This window comes from Scomber japonicus, chromosome 23 (genome assembly GCF_027409825.1).
Source record: "Scomber japonicus isolate fScoJap1 chromosome 23, fScoJap1.pri, whole genome shotgun sequence".
Lineage (NCBI taxonomy): Eukaryota > Metazoa > Chordata > Actinopteri > Scombriformes > Scombridae > Scomber > Scomber japonicus.
Genome location: NC_070600.1, coordinates 3341324 through 3365115, shown reverse-complemented (window position 1 = coordinate 3365115; position 23792 = coordinate 3341324). Strand labels below are relative to the sequence as shown.

The window sequence follows — 23792 nt, the reverse complement described above, 5'->3', positions numbered from 1 at the left end:
TGGAAGAAGGTCATGTGGTCTGATGAGACAAAAATAGAGCTTTTTGGTCTAAACTCCACTCGCCGTGTTTGAAGGAAGAAGAAGGATGAGTACAACCCCAAGAACACCATCCCAACCATGAAGCATGGAGGTGGAAACATCATTCTTTGGGGATGCTTTTCTACAAAGGGGACAGGACGACTGCACCGTATTGAGGGGAGGATGGTTGGGGCCATGTATCGCGAGATCTTGGCCAACAACCTCCTTCCCTCAGTAAGAGCATTGAAGATGGGTCGTGGCTGGGTATTCCAGCATGACAACGACCTGAAACACACAGCCAGGGCAACTAAGGAGTGACGCCGTAAGAAGCATCTCAAAGTCCTGGAGTGGCCGAGCCAGTCTCCAGACCTGAACCCAATAGAAAATCTTTGGAGGGAGCTGATAGTCCTTATTGCCCAGCGACAGCCCCGAAGCCTGAAGGATCTTGAGAAGATCTGTATGGAGGAGTGGGCCAAAATCCCTGCTGCAGTGTGTGCAAAACTGGTCAAGAACTACAGGAAACGTCTGATCTAATAATTGCAATTAAAGGTTTCTGTACCAAATATTAAGTTCTGTTTTTCTGAAGTATCAAATACTTATGTCATACAATAAAATGCAAATTAACTACTTAAAAATCATGCAATGTGATTTTCTGGACTTTTGTTTTAGATTACGTCACTCACAGTTGAAGAGTACCTATGATAAAAACTACAGACTTCTACATGCTTTGTAAGAGTAAAACCTGCAAAATCAGCAGTGTATCAAATACTAGTTCTCCCCATTGTGTGTATATATATATATATATATATATATATATATATATATATATATTTTTTTTTTTTAATTATTATTATTATTAACGTGTCATGCACCAGAAGTGCCAGCCCAAGTGGGCTTACAAGACGCCAAACAAAAAAAGGAACAAATAAATAATAAATGAAAACCAGATAACAGGCAATTAAACATATAAACCATACTGACGCTTTTTCCAGGCTTCAGATACATATTTAACAAACTTAAAGACATTAAAGTTAAACGACCAGTCCATTCTATCATCATCAGAGCACCTCTCCTCTAGACGAGGGTTTGGGAATATTGCGATAAACTGGAAGCTAATGGAGTAGCCAGTTTCAGCTAGACAGAGTTCAAAAATAAATCACAGGTGTTAGATTTAGGTTGGTTTGTATCTTTTAAAATGGAGGTATTTGTAGAAAAATTTCAGCTGTCTCACCTACTTTCCTTGTGACCAAAAGATTTTCTTTTTTAAAGAAATTCATTTTCATTTGAAAACAAGGACCCAAATGAAAACTCCACCCATGGCCATATCCAGCTGGTGTAGTGGTAAAAATGCCAAAACTATCAAACAAATAAATTTATCCACACACCACATTGTCTCCCCAGTCTCCCAGGATGGTGGAAATGTAGTTGACAGCATTAAGGATGGCACAATAACGAGCACCAAGTGGGCAACGAGACTCCTCTTTCATCACCTGAAAAAAAAAAAAAAAACATAAATAAATCATACAATCATACAAGTTTTATTTCATGCATGATGTGTTTATCCTGCCACCCTGGGCCAATATGCAACACAGAGAGAGAGAGCTTGTGCACAAGCTGGTGCACAAGCTACTTCTTTTTTATGCATAACCCCTCATATTGACAGGATCTGGTTGTGCTGTATTCTGGCTCACCCTGGTCTCCCCATTGCTGTCTCAATGCCGGCTGGAAATGTTTGCTAGAAAAGCTTGTTTAGGTGGTAACAATGCCTTATGGCTGAATATGATAACCCTTTGTTCCTCCAATTGTTCCTGTGATCGCCGGTCTCTTAGCTTCTCTTGTTTTTTCCTCTCTGTCAAACTTAGCTGTAAAGCCAATATGTATCAGCAAAAAAGTCAGCAACTAGACAAATGAAATGCATAGCTGTCATTTAATACAGGCATTTATAATCAATTACAAGTGATTTTAATGTCTCAGAGATGATCAGGATAATGAACGCTAATCAGATAGCTGTCTGTGAAACACTTTTATTATGTGATATATAGTTATTATATAGCCAACAAATTTGAGATTTTTCCTGAAAGTATGCACTTTTGCAATTTAATATTGATATCACATATATTAAGATTTTTTATATCCATAATTTTATCCTTTATATTATTGGTTTAACACAAAAAATGCTGTTAATGTTGAGAACCAGTGCTCAGTGAAAAAGGAGAGGAGCAACCTTTTTACAAACAGATCTGCCTGGTCCCTGTCATGGACCAGCAGGAAATTTTAGATTTTAGATGACTACTACAACATAGTACACTCCAGTCCCATCTGAAGCATTGAGCAACACTCCAAAAAGAGATGTCAAAAAACAAACACTATGAAACAGGACAGAAACAAAGACAACAAATGACGAGTGAGCCACGATCCAATGGAATGTGGATCTGTGGTTAAAGCATGACAGTGCCCTTTCACATCAAGTTCACAAAATGTTAGTTTAGATGGAGCGAACAACAAAGGATGACTGACCTCCTGCAGGAATGCGACAACTCCTGCCTATTACATGCTTACTCTTTATTGGACCTTTCTATGTCTGGACTATTCCCCAATAAATATGGACTACAGTAGTAGCCACTTCAAAGTTCCCATTCAAGCTGAAAACCAGCTGAATGGCAGCCGACTCCCAGCTGAGTTCTAGCTGAGTTCCAGGAGCTGGAGCCTCCTTCTCCTGGGCGTGTCTATCTTTTCCTGTAAACCCGCCTATTCATTGTAATACAGGGTATGACCAGGAGATGGTGCTTCTGTCACAAAATAGCCCACATTCTGATGGTCTATGAGTTTTTAATGACCGGTCATCTGAAATTCATCGAATCAAATCAAAAACTGACTGATTATGTTATTTGTTTTGAATCTAACACAAAAAATGAAAAAGGCTTTTCATACTTCAATTTTAGGCTCAGATCAATAATATGAAATGGAAAAAATGGGCCACAGGACTGTATTTGATTTTAGGCAAGGCAAGGCAAGGCAGCTTCATCTATACAGTGCATTTCATACCCAGGGGTAACTCAATGTGCTTTACATGAAAATAAACATTTGACAAAAAATGTAAAATGTAAAAACATAGAATTTAAAGGGTAATTAACCTTTCATTTGATGCTGGTTTGAATATTCTCACATAAATTATGCCAGAGTGCTAAAGCTGAGAATGAGGGGTGGGTAGTTCAGTGGACTTTGGTATGGAAGACTGTATGTTGCTTTGGATAAAAGTGTCTGCTAAATTGGTAATTGTAGAATTGTTAAAAAGTGTGCCAGCCAACCCCGGTCCATTCAGTGCATGCTTTAAGCCAGGGAAGCCCATCCACCATATTAGCAGTCTCATTGCTCAAGTTTTTTTTTGGGCTTAATGGGATATTTGGTTCTATTGTTACACAAATCACGCGTTTCAGAATCAGAATAGTGCTCATGGACTTCCAAACTATTTTCTGAGCAGGGGGTGCGGGATTTTTGTTGGGAGGGGCGGGGGAAGAATGCACACTTGATGATTAAGGATTTGATTGAAGTTATTTTATAATAGCATGCAGTTATAAGAGAACTAGCATGGATGAACACGGCATCTTTATTGTTCAGAAAATGAAACTTTGATAACTAAATCAAGCCATTTAAGGAACATAACAGCATTATTTGTAACATAAGCGTAAGTCCTCTCAGACTGTGATCGGATTGCTGATCGTCACATGACGACTACAGCAGGTAAACTAGTACAAAGGTTGCTCAGTTATGTCCCATTGTTACATGCCATGGATATTGGTGCAGTGTCTCTCACGGTGAGTAGTGGTGTCTGAGTGTCATCAGCCTGCGGTGGCATGGAGCATGCCTTCCCCAGTCAAGTCAGGTGAGTGCCCAGCTGGGCTGAGTAATCGGCCTTTCCAACGGGCGTTCTTTTGTTGTTTTGTCTTTTTTATTTTCGAGGTTAACTCCAGGCAGGGATTTTTACTCTCCAACAGGGGACTGGCTTGTCAGGGTTTCGGCTGCTGATGTTTATGCCTGTAAGACGCCTCGAGCCCGGCACGCACCAGAAGATAGATAGGTAAGTTTGTGTTAGGTAGGTTTGTTTCGTCTATGGCACCATTGCTATTTGGTCTCTGACATCACATTTGCCGTGTTTGTCTCTGGTGGTGGGTTTTTTCTTGCTTAAGTGGCAGCCGTGTTGCTGTGTGGGTTTCTGTGTGTGTGTTGCTCTTCCCAAGGTGTGGGGGGGGGGGCATGGCAACGTTTGACATTGGTGTGTTTGCATCCAACCCATCTCTGACTGTGTTGGACTTTGCCTAGAACTAAGGCTGGTAATCAGTTCTTGCTTACGATAATGTGCGTCTCCACCTGTTTTCCAGAGGCTAGCCCTTTGCGAAAAATCACAGCACCAGCGGTCGCTAGGGCTTTACTGAAGTTTTTTGCCACTTTAGGTCTTCCAAAAGTTGTGCAAACTGGCCTGGGTACCTCTTTCCTCTCCAGGGTCTTTAACCAGACCTTACAGTCATTAAACATTTCCCATTCAGTGGCCAGTGCTTATCACCCAGAATCCTAGGGAGCTCTTAAACGTTGGCATCAGACTCTGAAGTCTATGTTGAGCAAGTATTGCCATGATAGTGGTCAGGATTGGGATGAGGGTGTGCCATTTGTGGTGCTTGCCATACGGGACGCTAAACAATAGTCTTTGGGTTTCAGCCCGGCAGAACTTGTGTTTGGCTACAATGCGCGTGGCCCCTTATCATCTCTGAAGGAACAATTGGTGTGTAGCTCTCCACCTAAACGGAACATTTTGGATTTTGTTTCCCAGTGTAGGGAGCGTCTGCACAGTGCCTCCCTGCTGTTGAAGGAGGCCCTCTCCGCTTCACAGGAGAGCATGAAACTGAGGTTTGACAGGAGGGCGGTTGAGCGGCAGGCGATCAAGTGTTTTATTACCTACGCCCGGTTCTGCTCTCACTGCCGATTTCTCAGGTCCCTACGCAGTGGCAAGTAAGATTCTGACACAGATTATGTCATCTGTACCCCTGATCGCAGAAGAAAGACCCGTTTGTGCCATATAAACATGCTCGAGAGGTTAAACAGGAACCAGTTGAGAGCCCCCCAGAGAAGGTTGTCAGGATTACCCCTTGACTTGTGTGTGTACAATCTGAGGCAGACGATGTGATGTTACCCTTTGATGGGCAGCAGTGTGGCAGGCTTTCTAATTTTTGAGTTTTTGTCTAGTGCTGAACACCATCTGTCTTACCTCTGCCTGGCTCATAGACAGGATGTGCTTAACCTGCTTGAGGCTTTTCCCACCTTGTTTGGTAATGTGTTGTCCCGCACAAATGTATTAGAGCAGGGGTCGTCAACGTTTTCCAGGCCAAGGACCCCCAAACTGATGGAGAGATGGAGTGGGGACCCCATACTTATATATATTGTATAAAATTGTGTTTTATATTAAACTGGTCCTGTAGTGCCATGTATAAATGTACCTTGTTATTGTGCATTCAATACTAAGATATTCAAATAATACCAGACATTCCAACCTGCAAAAAGTCATTTCAGGGAGGTCCGTTCCGGGGGTGTGGGGTGGGGTTCCTGTTACACTTGGGGTCGGTCCGGGTTGGGGGGGGGTTGTGATTGGTGCTGGTCCGGGTGGGGTGGGGGTGGGGGTGCGATCGGTCTAATAAGCAGCAACACAGAGCTATAAGGACGCTTTGCTCTCACAGGCGCTGCATTTATAGTCACACAAACACATGTGCTGCATTTATAGTCACACAAAGACATATGTGTGCAGTCACTCTTTAGTTGGCGCTCTTGCTCGCTCCAGATTCCAGGAGATTGGATCTCATTTGCGGGTGTCAGGGAGCTGCTATCAATATGCAGGAGACTCCCGGAACTTCCAGGAGATTTGGGATGTCTGTAAAACACAAGTTCATATATTCATGTTTTTATTTTAAACATGTGCAAGGTATGGCCTCATGATTGGCACAGCATCGCTGCTAAGGGCGGATGCTCCTCGTTGGCGGGACAGGTGTTGTGAATGAACCAATGCCCAGCTTGAAAGAGCTCCTGTGTGTCGCTGAATGTGTGCATTGCTGACCGAAAGACGTCTTCTGCCTCCCTTTATCTGTTCACTACAGTGTGTTGGATTCATGTTCATGTGTATTCAAAGACATTTCAATTTGTGGAAAAATGTCTAATCAACCAAAACTTTTGGGACCCCCCTGCAGTACCTCTGCGGACCCCCTGTTGAAGACCTCTATATTAGAGCATGATATTGATGTGGGTGGTGCTATTCCTATCAAGCAGCATGCCTACTGCTGTCCTTTAGAAAAGAGGGAGGTGATGAAAAAGGGAGGTTGCTTATCTAGTTGAACATGGTCTTGCCCAGCCTAGCTGCCTACAATGGGGGAAATAAGTATTGGACACGTCAACTTTTTTCTCATTATATTTATTTCCAAAGATGCCATTCATGTGACATTTCTTCCAGACACTGGTATTAACTCAAATAATCCACACATGAAAAGAAATCACAAGATTCAAGTCCATAAATAATGATTATGTGGAATTAAGTGCAATAACACAGGAAAAAAATATTGAACACTCTATCTGAGACTCGTTTAATACTTTGTGGAGAAGCCTTTGTTTGCAATGACTGCTTCCAGACGCTTCTTGTATGTATGAACTAATCGCCCACACTGCTCAGGTGTGATTTTTGCCCATTCCTCCGCACAGATTGTCTTCAAATCTGGAATATTCTTTGGTGCCCTCTGGTGAACCCTTATCTTTAGTTCTTTCCACAAATGTTCAATCGGATTTAAGTCAGGTGATTGACTGGGCCATTCTAACACATTGATTTTCTTTTTTTTAAACCACCATCGTTGTCCGGATCGTTGTCCTGTTGAAAGGTCCAGCCACGTCTCATCTTCATCATCCTGGTGGATGGCAGCAGGTTCATCTCAAGAATTTGCCGATAGATGTTTCCATTCATTGCTCCTTCAATTATATGAAGTCTGCCAGTACCATGAGATGAGAAACAACCCCATGCCATGATGTTTCCACCACCAAACTTCACTGTTGGCATAGTGTTATTTGGGTGATGTGCAGTGCCATTTCTCCTCCAAACATGGTGTGTAGTATGACAGCCAAAAAGTTCAATTTTGGTCTCATCTGACCAGACAACATTCTCCCAGTACTCCACAGGCTTATCCAGATGCTGTTTAGCAAACTTTAAACGAGCTTCAACATGCCTTTTTTTGAGGAATGGAGTCTTGCGGGCTGTGCGTCCATAGAGGCCATGGTGGTGGAGTGCATTGCCTATCGTTTTCTCTGTAACACTTGTACCTGCTGCCTCCATGTCTTTCTGGAGCGCTTTCCGGGTGGTCCTTGGCTCTTTGAGAACTCTTCTGACCATCTTTCTGACTCCCTGGTCAGAAATCTTGCAAGGAGCTCCTGTGCGCGGCCTGTTGATGATAAGGTGATGCTTCTTCCACTTGCGGATAATGGCCCCAACGGTGCTCACTGGAATACTCAGATTCTTTGAGATGAGTCTATAACCAGTTCCATTCTGATGCTGAGCAACAATCAGGCTGCGAAGGTCTTGAGAGAGCTCCTTGCTTTTACCCATCATGAGATGTGTCTTGTTTGACTACTTGGTGAAAAAACAACCTGTTTATAGGGCCATCAATTAGCACTAACCCAGCTGATGTTGGTTTGCACTTATAGGAAGTACAAAGACTAATTACTTTCAGGTTTGAGATGGTATGGTGCCTTTCCTTGCCAAACTATACAGCTTTCCCATGGTGTGTTCAATACTTTTTTCCTGTGTTATTGCACTTAATTCCACATAATCACTATTTATGGATTTGAATGTTGTGATTTCTTTTCATGTGTGGATTATTTGAGTTAATACCAGTGTCTGGAAGAAATGTCACATGAATTGCATCTTTGGAAATAAATGTAATGACAAAACAGTTAATGCGTTCAATACTTATTTCCCCCATTGTAAGTCTGATGGAACCCCTCAGTTCTGTACAGATTTTCGTAAGGTGAACGTTGTTACAGTACCTGACTTGTTCCCTTTGCCCCCTCATGGATGACTGTATTGACAGTGTTGGCCCGGCTGCCTGCATCACCAAACTGGATCTGCTTAAGGGATACTGGCAGGTTTCCTTAACTCCACAAGCATCAGATATCTCTGCATTCGTCACCCCTGATGCTTTCATGCAGTACATTAGAACGGCCTTTGGTATGAGAAATGCCACTGCCACTTTCCAGCGCCTGATGCAGCGTGTGCAAAACTGTTGTGTGTACTTGGACGATGTTGTAATCTGTTCAGATGAGTGGGGGAGTCACATTTCCAGCCTAAGGGATGTGTTTCAGCAGCTTGCTGATGCGTGGCTACAGTGGCGGTTTTTGCTATGGGCAATGTGGGCAACCGCCCAGGGCGCAATCTACTTGGGGGCGCACGAGCGCTCTCAAAAAAAAAAGGCATTTCTTAGGAATTGCAGGATGCTATCGGTGTTTCTGTAGGAACCTCTCTGTGGTGATGGTGCCCCTGAGTAAGCTTTGTAATCCTGCTGTTCCCTTTGTCTGGAATGATGATTGTTACAATACCTTTGCTGCTGCCAAGTCTCTTCTCTGCAGTGCTCCAGTGCTGGCTGTGCCCAACTACTCCATGCCTTTCAAACTGAAAGTGGATGCTAGTACCCTTGGTGCTGGAGCGGTTCTACCTCAAGATGGTGACGATACTGTGTGTCATCCTGTGTGCTATTTCTCTGTGAAGTTCAAGAAACATCAGCTGAACTACTCAATCATTGAGAAAGAAACACTAGCCATGCTTCTCGCTCTGCAGCACTTTGAGGTCTATGTTGGCTTGACCTCTATTCCTGTAACAGTCTATACTGGACTTTTTAGGGACCAGCTAAGGAGCCATCAAGGAAACAGGGGAACTTTGAAGTGGCTTCATCTGTATTTCAATGCCATACATCCCTAGAGTCCCTGTCAAATCACATATGATCCAAAAGGACCAGTATTAGGGCTAGGCGATAAACCGAAAATTTATCGATACCGAAATTTACAACGATAACCGACGTCATTTTGCCCATGTCGGTATATTTGGTTTTTAACCTATTAACGCACGCCGTTCCGTCTACGGGACGGGACGGATGTTAGGAGGTAGCCACACGTTCTTCTGAATGTTTTAAACACCAACCCTTAAACATATATATTCATGCCGTACATTGTTGGAAAGCTTAGATTGCCCTGATTCATTCAAGACCACTCACGACTTATATGGTTGCTCACAGCCGTAATAGTATTAGCGATTAGCTCGGCTAGCCACTCAGCTAAGTGAGAGAAGTTATGATGCCTACATACCTTCAAAGTCTTCCCTTTATCCACAACGATCATCTCATGACACAGGACTTTCTGTACAGCTCGCCAAGTATCCATTCTTGTGAAATATGAAATCCATTTCCATAAAACCGAAATACTTTCCTCAATATGTCCATGTATTTAGTCCAACACGTAACGTAATAACACAAATAACAAACCATATAAGTTCTGTTTACGTCATTTCCTGACCTGCACATCCATCTCAGAGTACACGTGACTAGATGTTTACGACCGTGAGCCTCTCCTGCTTGGACACCACACACAAGCCAATCAGTGCTTAGGATTAGGCAGTACATGTCTCCAAAGCCAATGAGGACATGTGACCGACAACAACGTGGGTTTGATTGACAGCTGTTCCAGCCAATGGAAGTATTTGGTGAAATGAAGTTGATAACCTTTTAGCCAATAGTCTGAGGTTTCCAACGGTGTATGACACTAAGCTATCAAGTTTGGCTGTCCATAAACAAACTCCAAGTGTAACCGGCGTGCGCCCAGTGCGTAAAAGAGTTGAACCATATCATTACGCACTCAGCATTTGGTACACGGTTGGTTCTTCTTCGACTTGACATATGGCTTATAGCAAAATAAACAGATAGATAGATGGATAGATGGATAGATGCCGGTGGTGGAGGTACACCTGGTGGAGGAGGAGGAGGAAGAGCAGTAGCTTGTTCCCAAAAAAAAATGCTTTTAGGCCATATTGCCCAGCCCTAACCAGTATATAGTTTTTTTACTGTACTAACCCATGAAATGACCATGCTTATCAGAGATTAAGGAAACAGTTGAAATACTGGCTTCTTCAACTATAATACTACAGCCAGTGTGTTCTTTGAAATTTCCATTCCGGTGTGGAATGTGTTTTTGTTTTGGTCTGTGTGATTCTGTTCAGTGCCCATGCAATGTGATTGTGGTGCTGGCATTTTAACACATCACATGCCACCAAAATGTAATGCAGTGTAAAGAGATTGTAGTTATTTCTGTGAGATCAGTTTGACATTCATTTTGACACCCTGGGTTGCCAGATATGGGGCTCTGGGAAGGAGGGGATGGGGGGAGGCAAGTCTCTTCAATATTTTGTATTTGGGCAGCAGTACCAATTTTAAACTCTGCCAGTGTTACATATTTCTCATTGAAAAAGTTGTGTGAATGTTAGTTTCCCTCTGATGAGCAGGTTGTTCCCCTATTTGTTTTTCAAGGACTGAGTTTGAGTTTTCTCCACATACTCAAACACAGAACCCTTTGGATTCTTATCTCTCATTGGCTGAGGGACATCCAATGACACAAATTCCATGTTGCCCCTGAACGCATCATTTAAACAGATCCAAGAGGCTGAGATCACAGACACAGCTTTAAAATTGCCTGCAGAAGGGAAAGATACGTTTCAAAACCAAGTAACAAAATCTCTCCACTTCGTGGACTGCTGGATAACTTCTAAGCTCTAGCCATCCACCTTTTCGTCGAATCTTTCTGCCATATAGAGAAATCAGCACCGCTTCAGCCGAAGATCAGGGCAGCGCTAACTTGAGGACCCCATCAGACCTTTTCCGTAACGGCTTTGAACGCCACACAGCTCGCATCAAAACTACAGGGCCACCCCCATCCACTGGGGATATATGGTTCTTTGAATCCTGGATGACCGCCAAAGCATTCTGTCACTCCAGAATCCTTGTGGTTTCGCGAGAAGATTCTGCAGGAACAGATCCTCTGATGTCACTGGAAGTTATAGATTAGCCAGTGTCATCAGGGGTCACAGGTGACTTTGTTGGTATAAACACTCGACCTGCGCATGCGCAATATGGAGACATTCAGTGCTGAAGCACTGCCTGGCAGTCATCCAGGATTCATAGAACCACAGTTACATGCTGCAATTTTAAGTGAGGAATGTTAAGTCAATGGAGTGGTGCATTTAAACTTAAGCACTGACTTGGGCAGCAATTTTCTTCGATGCTGCTTCTCTCTCCTTAGTGTCTGCAGCGGTGTTACTTTTTGCAAAATATATGGTCAGGCCTGCAGGTGGACCTCCGGTTCTGGTGGGGTGACGTTACTCAATCTGTTTTTCTCAGGAGTTGCCATGGTGAATAGAATAGAATAGAATATATGTTTATTGTCATTGTACAACGGAATTGAGATGCAACCCCTTATTAGTGCAAATTATAAAAGTGCAAAGATACAAATACTAATACTAGGACAAAAATAAATAAATAAAAAACATGAATACCAAGCACACACCTCACATACAACATGTCATTCAAGTTATTGCATAGTCAACCAGATTATTGCACATTCAGACACATTTTTTTCAAGCCTTCACTACATTCAGCGACACTATTGCTCTCAGGGAAAAACTGTTCTTGAACCTGTTTGTTAGCTCTTAAAATAAATGTTAACTGAATGAATATTATTGTTCAATTAAAAGCATGAATTAAATGTCCACTGGACAATCAATTGCAAATTCCAGCCTATCCTCTGTCTCTCCTTTCACCTCATTACCTCTATTTTGCTCTTCATCTCTGGCCTTTCTTTCCTTCTTTAGAGACAATTTAGCTTCTTCAGTGACCCTAAAAAAGGTGTATGTCTTGCCTTCATTACCTGTGTGTTGTTCTCTCTTCATTAATACATGTGTTTTTGTCATCATTACCTGGGTGAGTCGTATACGGAAGTCATCCACCAGTTCTCTCTGTAGCTCCAGAAATTTCAGTTGTGCAGAAGGGCAGGGCAAGGCCCGGTAGCGCTCTGAGAAAAACAGGATGATAAAAAAATACAGAACTTTTTCAAAAATGTTTTAAATGATGTATAGCACAATGCTATCATGAACAGTGATTCTTGAAAGTTTATTAACCCCTTTAGAATGTGCTACATTTCTGCATAAATATGACCTTAAATGCATTCAGATTTTCAGTTCTAAAACTAGATAAACATTGAACATTAATTAAATAAAAACCTTACATTTTTTCACTTATTTATTGAGGAAAATTGTTACAGGAGTAACGGAATACATATAATGGCGTTATGTAATTAGGATACAAAAGGGTAACTGTATTCTGTTATAGTTACAAGCACATTTAACAAAGATGGGGATTGTTTAGCAGGATTACAGTTTTAAAACACATTTTAGAAAAAAGCATGATATACTACCATGCACTGTAAAAGTCCCCAACTAAACAGAGAGAAAAACAAGAGGGCTAATTAATTTGCTGATCCACGATGGTGCGAGTAGAGGATGATACCGCATTATGCGTACAGGTGTCCACAGCAGCCGCACATACACACATTTCAGACTGACATTGAACTTAAAAGTTGTCATGGATGTTTGTTTCGCAATGTGGCAGGCCCAAAGACTACACAAATTAGTTAAAAGATTGAGTTTATGACAGCTTGTCACGCAAATTACTGCTCTCGCCTGACATGACTGTGCGTGCGTAACGTGTTCAGAGTGGACAGGGTCAACATGTTCAATACTGAATAAGTCAGAAAAGACTCTGACCTATTCAGTTCACACAACCAGCAGGCCAGGTAGTGTTTCATCAGAGGCTTTCCCTGAGAATGTTATACCAATGTGGATTGGGCAGTATTTGCACCATTGCAATGTGCTCCCTCGTTTTATGGGCCTGAACACAAAAGATTTTTCCCTAATCTGCAGCTGAGAGCAACATACAGCTGGCTGTATGGCACAGCTGGCTGCAGCATCACAAGGCTGAAACAATGGATGTGTCTCCAAACTGAGAAAAGGGCTATGCGCATTTACACACATGGTACAGCAGTGTTAACTTCCACCACAGGATCTGACAGTAATTAATGTTCTGTGTTCTGCTACACATCTACATACACACAATACATTTTTAAGGTAACCCTCCCACCTGCTCACTAGGCAGGAAACGGTAACAAAACCACCAGAGCCCAAAACTCGTTAAACACATAAAATAAAGGAAATGCTTTCACAGGCAGTTCAAACTCAGTTTGTCTCAAATGCTCCAAGACCTTGGCAATTGTAAACTGCCATGACAGACAAAGCACAAATATTTGGTGCAAATATAGTGTAAGCGGCACCTTTAGCACATCAGCAGCAGCCGTGTGTCACTGACTCACTGTGCCGATGCAGGAAGTGTTCAGGTAGAGAAGAGAATAAGCAAATACTTCCATGGCCAATTCAAAACTCGCCCCAAACAGACATGTTTTGAACAGGCACTGCCCTTTCTTTTTCCAATCTTTTGGCTTTTGGAGAAGCTCTGTGCTAGTACAGTAACAGAGTCAATAAAGCAACTGTTGAAGGCCTCAACTTATTTATATGGGTCCAGATCAGCTTCACATTGCCTCTTACCTCAACAATAATAGTCATGGAGAAGTTATGTTAAGTTAAGTCATGGCCATTTTCAATTCTGTAATTATATTGTTTCTATCTCTATTGTATTTTACATGTAAGTGTCTTTTTTAATGCATGACAATGTTGCTTCTAATACCCATACACCTGAGTTCAACCAGGGTAGGATATTCTTTGTCTTTTCTTCATCTTGGCTTTTCTAGTAAATTCATCTATTGTGTTCTTAATTATGCTAAATGACATACTGCTGTCTGTCTCTGCACCTACACCAGCCAGAAGTTTATTCCAGTCTGTTTACTTGCAATTTCAAAATTCTTCAGTTGCCTTCCTGGAATTCTGAACCGAGATGAAAAATCATACTGTTTCTTTCGTTGTTTTCTTGTGTTAAGTGTCAAGTTGTGATAAGGCAGTAACAAATCAGTTATATTAAAGGGTCCAACTGATTATTTGAGGTTTATTGCTGCATTAGTTGAATCTTTAACTACCTAGGTTAAGTGTAGGCTAGATGAGATCTGCTTTTAAAATTTTCCTATAGAGCCAAGACACTGCTATGACGTGAAACTTAAAGAAAAAGCTTTGAAAGTTTGAAACTCTGTGTTTGAAAGTGTACAAAAGATTTGAAACTTTGGAACTAAGTTTTGAAGGTGTATATAGTGTTTTGATAGGCTGAAAAAAAAATTAAAATCTCTGAAAACATTATTTTGTATTTGAATTTTCATTTCAAATCTCGGCAACCTTTTTCTCAACTACAGCACTGTTTTTACAGTGTTTGTTATCCAGTTTTGAAACCTTGTAAATGGTGATCTAAAAAAACCTCCGAAAAAAAGATGAGAAACTCTGAAAGAAGTTTTGAAACTGAAAAAAATATCTGAAACTCAAAAAAAAAAAGATTTGAAACTGAAAAACAGATCTGAAACTCTGAAACTAAGTTTTGAAATTCCGTAAAAAAAGATTTGAAATTCTGAAAAGTGGAGGCGGGATTTGGTGTCAACCTTTTCAGCCTATTGGTTGCTGAAGTAAGCTTAGAGTCCAATGACATGTCTGACCACACAAGATTGATTCAAAATACAATATTTTCTCATGGGCGTCTCTCTCTCAAGGCCTGATGCTTTCATACTAATTCCTGAAAATGGAATTACTCACTGACTCAGTATCAAACATTATGCATGTATCATTTTAGAGAAATTAAGCTTTTCAGTTTTTTACATAGAAAAAAGGTTCATGCTCATTTTCTGTAAAATCCCTTTTATCCATAATTTCTGAGAAAGGTTGATACAGTTTTCCTTGGGACCAACTTTACAGTTCACTCACACAGTATCGAGCATAAATTTACTGTATGGTTTTTGAGAAATTCAACTTCAAAGTTCCTTTTTTGCATTGAAAAAATGCATTATGCGCAACATTTACTCTACTGTAAAATCCCTTTGATCCATAATTTCTGGCAAAGGTTCATACACTTGCCCTCAGGACCATCCTGACTCTTCACTCACTCAGTATCAAGCAAATTTACTCTATCATGTCATCCATTGTCAGAAATTAGTATGAAAGCATCAGACCTTTTCATGAGAAAATATTAGCATTTTAGTTCAATAGCTTCTAGACCAGTGTTTTTCAACCTTGGGGTCACGACCCCACGTGGGGTCGCCTGAAATGTCGAGAGGCACCTGGCTGCAGGCCTCCACTGTGAGGTCGCTTCCGGTGCAGGCTCCACTGTCAGAACACCTCCACTGTCAGGACGGGAAGTACGGACTTTTTTGGGGGGCGGGGGAGTGAGGACGTATAAATGTCCATTTCATCTGCCTTTTAACTCGAGGGAGACCAGCGAGTCAGTATATGTCCAGATTAGCGGTGAGTTGCTCATTTTGCTTATCCACAGAAAGTAAATGCATGGTTTCTTGTGTTCTTCATCAATATAGGTGCCGTAAAATAGTAACGTTATAGAAGTCATTAATGATGCAAATTACCGAATGTTACATGTCGGTTTGTGTTGTCATTTTGAAGTTAGATAATGCCAAAGTTAACTTTATCCAATGGCGGTTAGCATCAACACCTTAAGTTCTCAGGGATTGTTAACTTTTTTGTGTATAACGTATAGTAACTGTTTGCATGTGTTTGTATGAAACGTCATGAAACATTTTTGTAAACTTCTTGCATTAGCTGGGCATCGTCACAAAGTTGAAAACGTGTCTTTCTGAACTCACAAACATGATATGTGAGACAGCCAAGCTACCAACACGATGCAACACACCATGATGTTTTGCAGAGGTTGACTAGCTCTTGTTTAAGTGCGCAAGTGAAATCAAAATGTGGCAGGACTACTTGGCACATTTTTATTTGTCCACCTCTAACACAACAACTAGTAACTGAAATGACTGAGAAATAGCATGCTTTTGTACCATCAGTACTTTTGTTTTTGATACTTGAGTATATTTTGCTTCTAACATAACATACTAAATTACTTAAGTGTCTTGTTATAGCCACTGTCACTTAAGTACATTTTTGAATGCTGAACATTAACCCCGCAGTGCAGCATTTTCGTAGTCATTATTAATTCTTCTACAGAAGTAAGGTCTCATTTACACTACCTGGTGCAAGTGGCCATTTTACCTGTAAAATAAAGACAATCTAAGTTTGCAGGCTGTATACATTAATTTGAATTGAAGTTCATGTGACTTGTTTGTCATTGTCTAATATAAACATTTTCTGGACTTACTCTTAGATAAGAAGATCTGCTGCCAACTGATCATTTTGCTTATCTATATATTTTCAGGATGAAGAGCAGCAGGCTGAGATCTCAGTCAGACCTGCCAACGTGGACACACCAGTGGAAGGGGTAAGCTTTTTCACAGTATCTATTGGTCAGATACTGTTGGTGCAGCAGCTATGGTACAGACATCTTTCTGTCTTTTCCATAGGACTCGGTTGAAGATCGCATTCTTCGTGATTGCAGACATGCAGCAGAGTGGGTTGAGGCCAACAAACAACTGTTCTCTGCCAAAGTGGACCTTTGTGATGTTCTGTACATGGGGGAAGGAGCACCAGGCTGAGGCTGCTCTGCATTATGGGAGGGTGTGGAAAGATCAACTGGATGACCATGAGAAGGAATCAAGAGAAGTGTTCGAGAATAAAGGGCTACAGAACATTTGATCATGTTGTGACTTGGTGTGTTTTTATGTTTTTCTCTTTGATCACTTAATAATTCACTTGGATTATACTGTAGATATCAAGAGTTAGGGTTGTATCTAGTGGTACTTAGGTGTTCCAGCAGCACAAGAACATAATTAGCATAGACATAGAACCAAACATGAAATTTTTGGTGGTTAAGAATAAAAATACAGAATAATACAACAGAAAAAAAAGTAAAACAGCAGTGCAATAAAGTCAAAGTTAAATGATAATGAAAAGCCAGGGAAGTACTGTATATACTGTATAGTACACAATAAAATGTATAGGCTTATGAGATGTTGGCTTATGAATATGAGTAATAACTTAAAATGTGTGCACTGACCAATGTTATTCCTGCCCTACACTGTTTTCATTGATCAACTATTTGACCTCTTTTCAAGATCCTAAGCTTTATAGTAGGCCACAAAGACAATTGAGCCCCGAGTCATATCACCCACTGTTTGTTTTTCATAATGACTAAGTTGTACAGTTAAGCACTGCGGTGTATATTAGTCTACATGTATGGCAATCATTAATGAGAAGTGTTTTGAAAAAGACAAAGGCTAATGCTTCAATTGTCCAAATAAAAAGCTTTATTTTATATATACTATAGCAATTGATAGATTTTACGTCATATTTTTACTAATTCATGTTTTTGTGAGGAAAGCAATTCAACCAGAAGTGCGTTCGCGATTTTATTTTGAAACGTATCCCGTGCATTTCCTGTCCTGATAGTGGCGGCAGCTTGAGAGTGGAGCCTGCGGTGGTAGTGGCCATAGACATAATAAAGTATTATTTATTTAAGTAATAAATAAATCTTTATTATGTCTATGGTAGCGGCCTCACAGTGGAGGCGGCTTGAGAGTGGAGCCTGCACCGGAAGCGACCTCACAGTGGAGGCCTGCAGCCAGGACCTCTTGGAAATGTCTAGTAGTTGAAAAAAAAAATAATATATAGCCTATATATAATATATAAAAATATTTTTTTTAACTAATTATTATTCTTTTTAAAATTAAACCGCCACACACAATGTTAAACAACTGTATTCTATACTTTCACGTTCTTGAATATAAATCTAGTTCAAATAAAATGCAGCATATAAAAATATCTGAGCTGGCGCATCTTGATTGACGGCCACGATCACGTGACTGCACAGTTACCTCTACTTGAGTTCACTTCTACCTGTATAAACACAAACTTGTAGTCAGTAGGGAAAAAACAAACAAAATAGAAAGATTTCTTCACCCGCCTGGCCCCGTAAAGACAGTTCAAAAAGGAACAGAGACACAGACACCAAAAAGACAGAGAAAATACGACGGAAGTCTCCTTCAGTATGGATTTACCAGTGTCATTGGAAGCAATGAGGAGAAGCCGAAATGTCTGCTGTGTGGTAACGTCCTGTCTGCGGAGAGTATGAAACCCAGCAAGCTCAAAAGACACTTTGAGACAACACACAAAGAACATGTCGGCAAACCAAGATCTTTTTTCAAAAAGAAATATGCCGAGCTGAATAAGCAGCGAGTGTACTTCAAAAAGGCTGTGACAGTTAGTGAGCGGGCACTGAAAGCATCTTTGGAGGTGAGCTATCTCATTGCTAGGTCTATGAAGCCCCATACCATTGCTGAGACATTAATATTGCCAGCTGCCATCGAAATGGTAAAAACGATGTGCGGGGAGGAAGAAGCTCAAAAACTCAAGACGATACCACTGTCTGACAACACAGTGAAAAGAAGGATTGATGCAATCGCTGATGACCAAGAGAGCACACTGACAGAAAAACTTCGCAATTCCCCAGCTTACGCTCTTCAAATGGATGTTAGCACAGAAGGGAAAAATGCCCATGCTTTGACATTTGTTTGTTACATGCAAGAGAATGAAATTCACAAGGATATTTTATACTGCCTCCCTCTTCCTGAACATGAGACTGCCTAAGCAATGTACAATGTCCTTTACGATTATATGGAGAAATACAGAATTCTCTGGGAGCATATGGTGGGATTTTGCACAGACGGAGCTCCATCTATGGCGGGACGGCGGAGTGGTTTGCGGACACTTATCACCCAGCGGGCCCCATCTGCAATATGGAATCATTGCATGATTCACCGTGAACAACTGGCATCTAAAGAAATGAATGCGCCCATCACAGACATACTGCAGCAGGTCATAACTATGGTGAATTACATCAAACCACATCCTCTGCACGCACATCTGTTTGCAAAACTGTGCGCCGTTTTTTCAAGCTGAGAAACGAACTCTTGACGTTTTCCATGCATGTGAGAAAAAAACGATTTTGCCGACTTTCTGTCGACAGAAGCATTGTAATACGTTCATTCTTTCAAATCTTCACTGTGGCCAGTTTAAGATGCTGAAGAAGCTCTTTTTTCATAATTCATTATATGAGAGATTGTTTGTTCAGTATCAATTTTCAGCCTTGTAAATACAAGCTTGCCTAACTCTACATGTAGGCCTATATCCTGATCAGGGAAAATAAAATTGTCACTTTGTGCACTAATTCTAGCTACTCTGTATTTGCAACACAGTATATCAAACATGATCCAAAACTAATTATAAAAAAAAAATGTCTCTGGGGTCGCTAGAAATTTGTGATGTCAAAATGGGGTCACGACCCAAAAAAGGTTGGGAACCACTGTTCTAGACTATGTGGCCTAATCAGCTTCGGATCACATTGGCATGTCGGTTTTTACTACCTTGGAATAACCAACGTTTTATTTTGAAAACCGGAAGTTTGCTTACTCCGTATCAGTGGACTACGTGCATTTGCCATATATTCTGTAACAGGGGCGCACTTGAAATTTTGGTGCGGCTGGTTTGACCATGAAAAGAAGAATGACGGCTCACTTGACCGCAGTCATGGTAGGATGCTATTCTTCTCATCCGACTTGTGTTTGTTCTTGTCTCCTTCTTCTGTTGCTTTACTGGCATGATCTCCTACTCTTGCTTTGTCACACCATTAATGGAGTAGTCTGTCAATCTTGTGTGGAGTGTTTTTTCAGATCTGTTTTTTCAGTTTCAAAACTTCTTTCAGAGTTTCTCATCTTTTTTCAGATCGCCATTTACAAGGTTTCAAAACTGGATAACAAAATTATACTGTGGGAGAACAGTGCCAAATTTGAAACTCTGACAATGTGTGGTTGAAACACTGTAAAAACAGTACTGTAGTTGTGAAGAAGGAAAAGAAAAAAACAAAGAAAAGTTGCAGAGATTTGAAATTAAAATTTAAATACAAAATAATGTTTTCAGAGATTTCAATTTTTTTCAGCCTATCAAAACAATATATACACCTTCAAAACTTAGTTCCAAAGTTTCAAATCTTTTGTACACTTTCAAACACAGAGTTTCAAACTTTCAAAGTTTTTTCTTTAAGTTTCGCATCATGGTAGTGTCCATATTTTCCTGTTTGGAGTTAAGTAGAGTCTACCAAACCATGCACTCCTCATGCTGCCATCTTGACCAACGATCAAATATTGCCTATCCCTCACTCCAATGTACCGTAAAAACTAGTGTACAAGTCGCATCAGTGTATAAAACACAGTCTATTTGAAGGGTGTCATGCTTTACATTTATTTGAAACACTATCAAAACACACATATTCACACACTTACAAAGCATGTAGAAGTCTGTAATGTTTATCATAGGTACACTTCAACTGTGAGTGACGGAATCTAAAACAAAAATCCAGAAAAATCACATTGTATGATTTTTAAGTAATTCATTTGCATTTTATTGCATAACATAAGTATTTGATACTTCAGAAAAACAGAACTTAATATTTGGTACAGAAAACTTTGTTTGCAATTACAGAGATCAGACGTTTCCTGTAGTTCTTGACCAGGTTTGCACACACTGCAGCAGGGATCTTGGCCCACTCCTCCATATAGATCTTCTCCAGATCCTTCAGGTTTCGGGGCTGTCGCTGGGCAATACGGACTTTCAGCTCCCTCCAAAGATTTTCTATTGGGTTCAGGTCTGGAGACTGGCTAGGCCACTCCAGGACTTTGAGATGCTTCTTACGGAGCCACTCCTTAGTTGCCCTGGCTGTGTGTTTCGGGTCGTTGTCATGCTGAAAGACCCAGCCACGACTCATCTTCAATGCTCTTACTGAGGGAAGGAGGTTGTTGGCCAAGATCTCGCGATACATGGCCCCAACCATCCTCCCCTCAATACGGTGCAGTCGTCCTGTCCCCTTTGCAGAAAAGCATCCCCAAAGAATGATGTTTCCACCTCCATGTTTGGATGGTGTTCTTGGGGTTGTACTCATCCTTCTTCTTCCTCCAAACACGGCGAGTGGAGTTTAGACCAAAAAGCTCTATTTTGTCTCATCAGACCACATGACCATCTTGCATTCTTCCTCTGGATCATCTAGATGGTCATTGGCAAACTTCAGACAGCAGGGGGACCTTGCGTGCGCTACAGGATTTTAATCCATGGCGGCGTAGTATGTTACTAATGGGTTTTTTTGAGACTGTGGTCCCAGCTCTCTTCAGGTCATTGACCAGGTCCTTCCGTGTAGTTCTGGGCTGATCCCTCACCTTCCTCATGATCATTGATGCCCCACGAGGTGAGATCTTGCATGGAGGCCCAGACCGAGGGAGATTGACCGTCATCTTGAACTTCTTCCATTTTCTAATAATTGCGCCAACAGTTGTTGCCTTCTCACCAAGCTGCTTGCCTATTGTCCTGTAGCCCATCCCAGCCTTGTGCAGGTCTACAATTTTATCCCTGATGTCCTTACACAGCTCTCTGGTCTTGGCCATTGCGGAGAGGTTGGAGTCTGTTTGAATGAGTGTGTGGACAGGTATCTTTTATACAGGTAATGATTCCAAACAGGTGCAGTTAATACAGGTAATGAGTGGAGAACAGGAGGGCTTCTTAAAGAAAAACTCTGTGAGAGCCGGAATTCTTACTGGTTGGTAGGTGATCAAATACTTATGTCATGCAATAAAATGCAAATTAATTACTTAAAAATCATACAATGTGGGTTGAGCATAGCTCAGCGGGTAGAGCACCCTCCCCATGTGTTGAGGCTATAGCCCTCGTTGCAGGTGACCCCGGTTCGAATCCCGAGCCGAGCGGTCTTATCCTGCGTGTCATTCCCCCTCTCTCTGCCTCCTGTTTCCTGTCTATCTCCACTGTCCTGTACATTAAAGGCAAAAAAGCCTGAAAAAATAAACTTAAAAAAAATATATATATATATCATACAATGTGATTTTCTGTCATTGTTTTTAGGTTCCGTCTGTCACAGTTGAAGTGTTCCTATTGGCGCTTTTCCAGTACACAGTCCCAGCACGACTCGACTCGTTTTTTTTTTTGCATTTCCACTAGGGATAATACCTGGTACCTGGTACTTTTTAGTACCTGCTCTGCTGAGGTTCCAAGCGAGCCGAGCCGATACTAAATGTGACGTCAACAGACTGCAGGCCACTGATTGGTCAGAAGAGTTGTCACTGGAAGAGTCATGAGCCGTCCCACACAAGAATCAAACCCAGCATTTTTAAATACCAGCAACAGCGTAACAGCCATACGGCTCAATTTTGTTGCTTTGTGTGTGACAGAAAGCCACATACTGCAGCAAGTACACCACAGCCTCCATGTCCTCCATTGTTTATGTTGCGTATAATACGAAGTCAGGGCAGTTTGGCGGAGCCATGCTGTGACGATCCCACCCATGTTGAGTAGGCACTTCTTTGTAATGGAAAAGGTCGTTCCTGGAACCGAGCCGAAGCGAGCCGAGGTCCGACCACGTCTGTCATAAGACAGACCAATCATCTCGAGATGCACGGGCCAGTACGCCCCCCTTATAGGCGCCCCGTGCCCAGCACCCGTCATTCTCGCTTTCTTCCACCGTGAAGATCACCAAGCTCCTCAGCTGTCCTGATTCGGTTTATTCATTCAACTGCTCTTCCGACGCGCCATCAAGGTAGTTACCGAGTGTGGATATCTAGATTCAGGATTTGTTCACTGCTTTTCATTATCACTGCTTTCATTACGAAAACCATGTGTATCACTGCTACATTAGCCGTCAAGGTTTTAGCGTGTGGTGTTTCTACGACTGACCGTCGAGGTTAGTTATGGCTACCGCTTCCTCTAAGGGGAAAACGGCTAGCAGCAAGGTGAAGGACGTCAAGTCCCACCCTTGCCCGGCCTCTTGCGGTTTTAGCATTTGCCAGCTAGGATCCTGGAGCGGCGCCTCAGAGTTTCAGCCGCTTCTAAAGCCGACCCCTGCCTCTCCGACAGTGCGGCCAAGCCGAAGCCGGCTAAAGCTAGCACGAGCTGGGATAACCCCCGGGTGGAGGATTTCCCACCGCTGTTCAACCAGCTCCTCGACTCGGAGGACGAGTACGGAAGGGGAGATATGGAGGAGGATGATAATCTGGACCTTCTCAACAAGGAGAATGAGGATGATGACGAGGACGCCATCCTCCCCCGGCTCAGACATCCTGACTCGGCAGCTCCGTCAGCGGAGAAACCCAACCCTCCTCTACACCTTCGGAGGTCGACCTACATGAGGTGTGTAAGCGGGCAGCATCCTGGCTGGGTATCGACTGGCGTCACCGGATGACAAGGGTAAGGAAAGGGACCTTTATGATGGTAAAATTTTGCCTTCTCTCCATACACCGACAAGACAGGTTATGCCCGCCAGGAGATGGGTCTCCTCCTGGATAAGGGCTCCCCCTTATCCAGGAAATATGCGTTGTCATGGATCTCACTCTCCGTGTGTCCAGAGGTGCGGTCCAAGGCTGCGCCTGTGTTATGGGGCTTGCAGTGGCAGGAGAGAGAGTGCTCTGACTAAACCTCTCCAGCCTGCTGGATCAGGACAAACAGGTCATCATTGACGCTCCCTTCGACCCGTCCAGGGCTAAGGGCTTATTTGGTG

General features: G+C 42.0%; 1 protein-coding gene across 2 annotated transcripts in view; it reads right to left on the bottom strand.

Annotated features, from left to right (window-relative positions):
* Positions 1–23792, bottom strand: part of rint1 (RAD50 interactor 1) — a 65398-nt gene that overhangs the window by 16985 nt on the left and 24621 nt on the right. For both annotated transcript variants that reach the window (XM_053313888.1, XM_053313889.1), the window contains exons 10-11: positions 12053–12147; positions 1404–1508 (exon numbers count right to left, since the gene is read on the bottom strand). In XM_053313888.1, coding sequence (XP_053169863.1) covers positions 1404–1508; positions 12053–12147 — 200 coding nt within the window. The remainder of the gene's footprint in view (positions 1–1403; positions 1509–12052; positions 12148–23792) is intronic.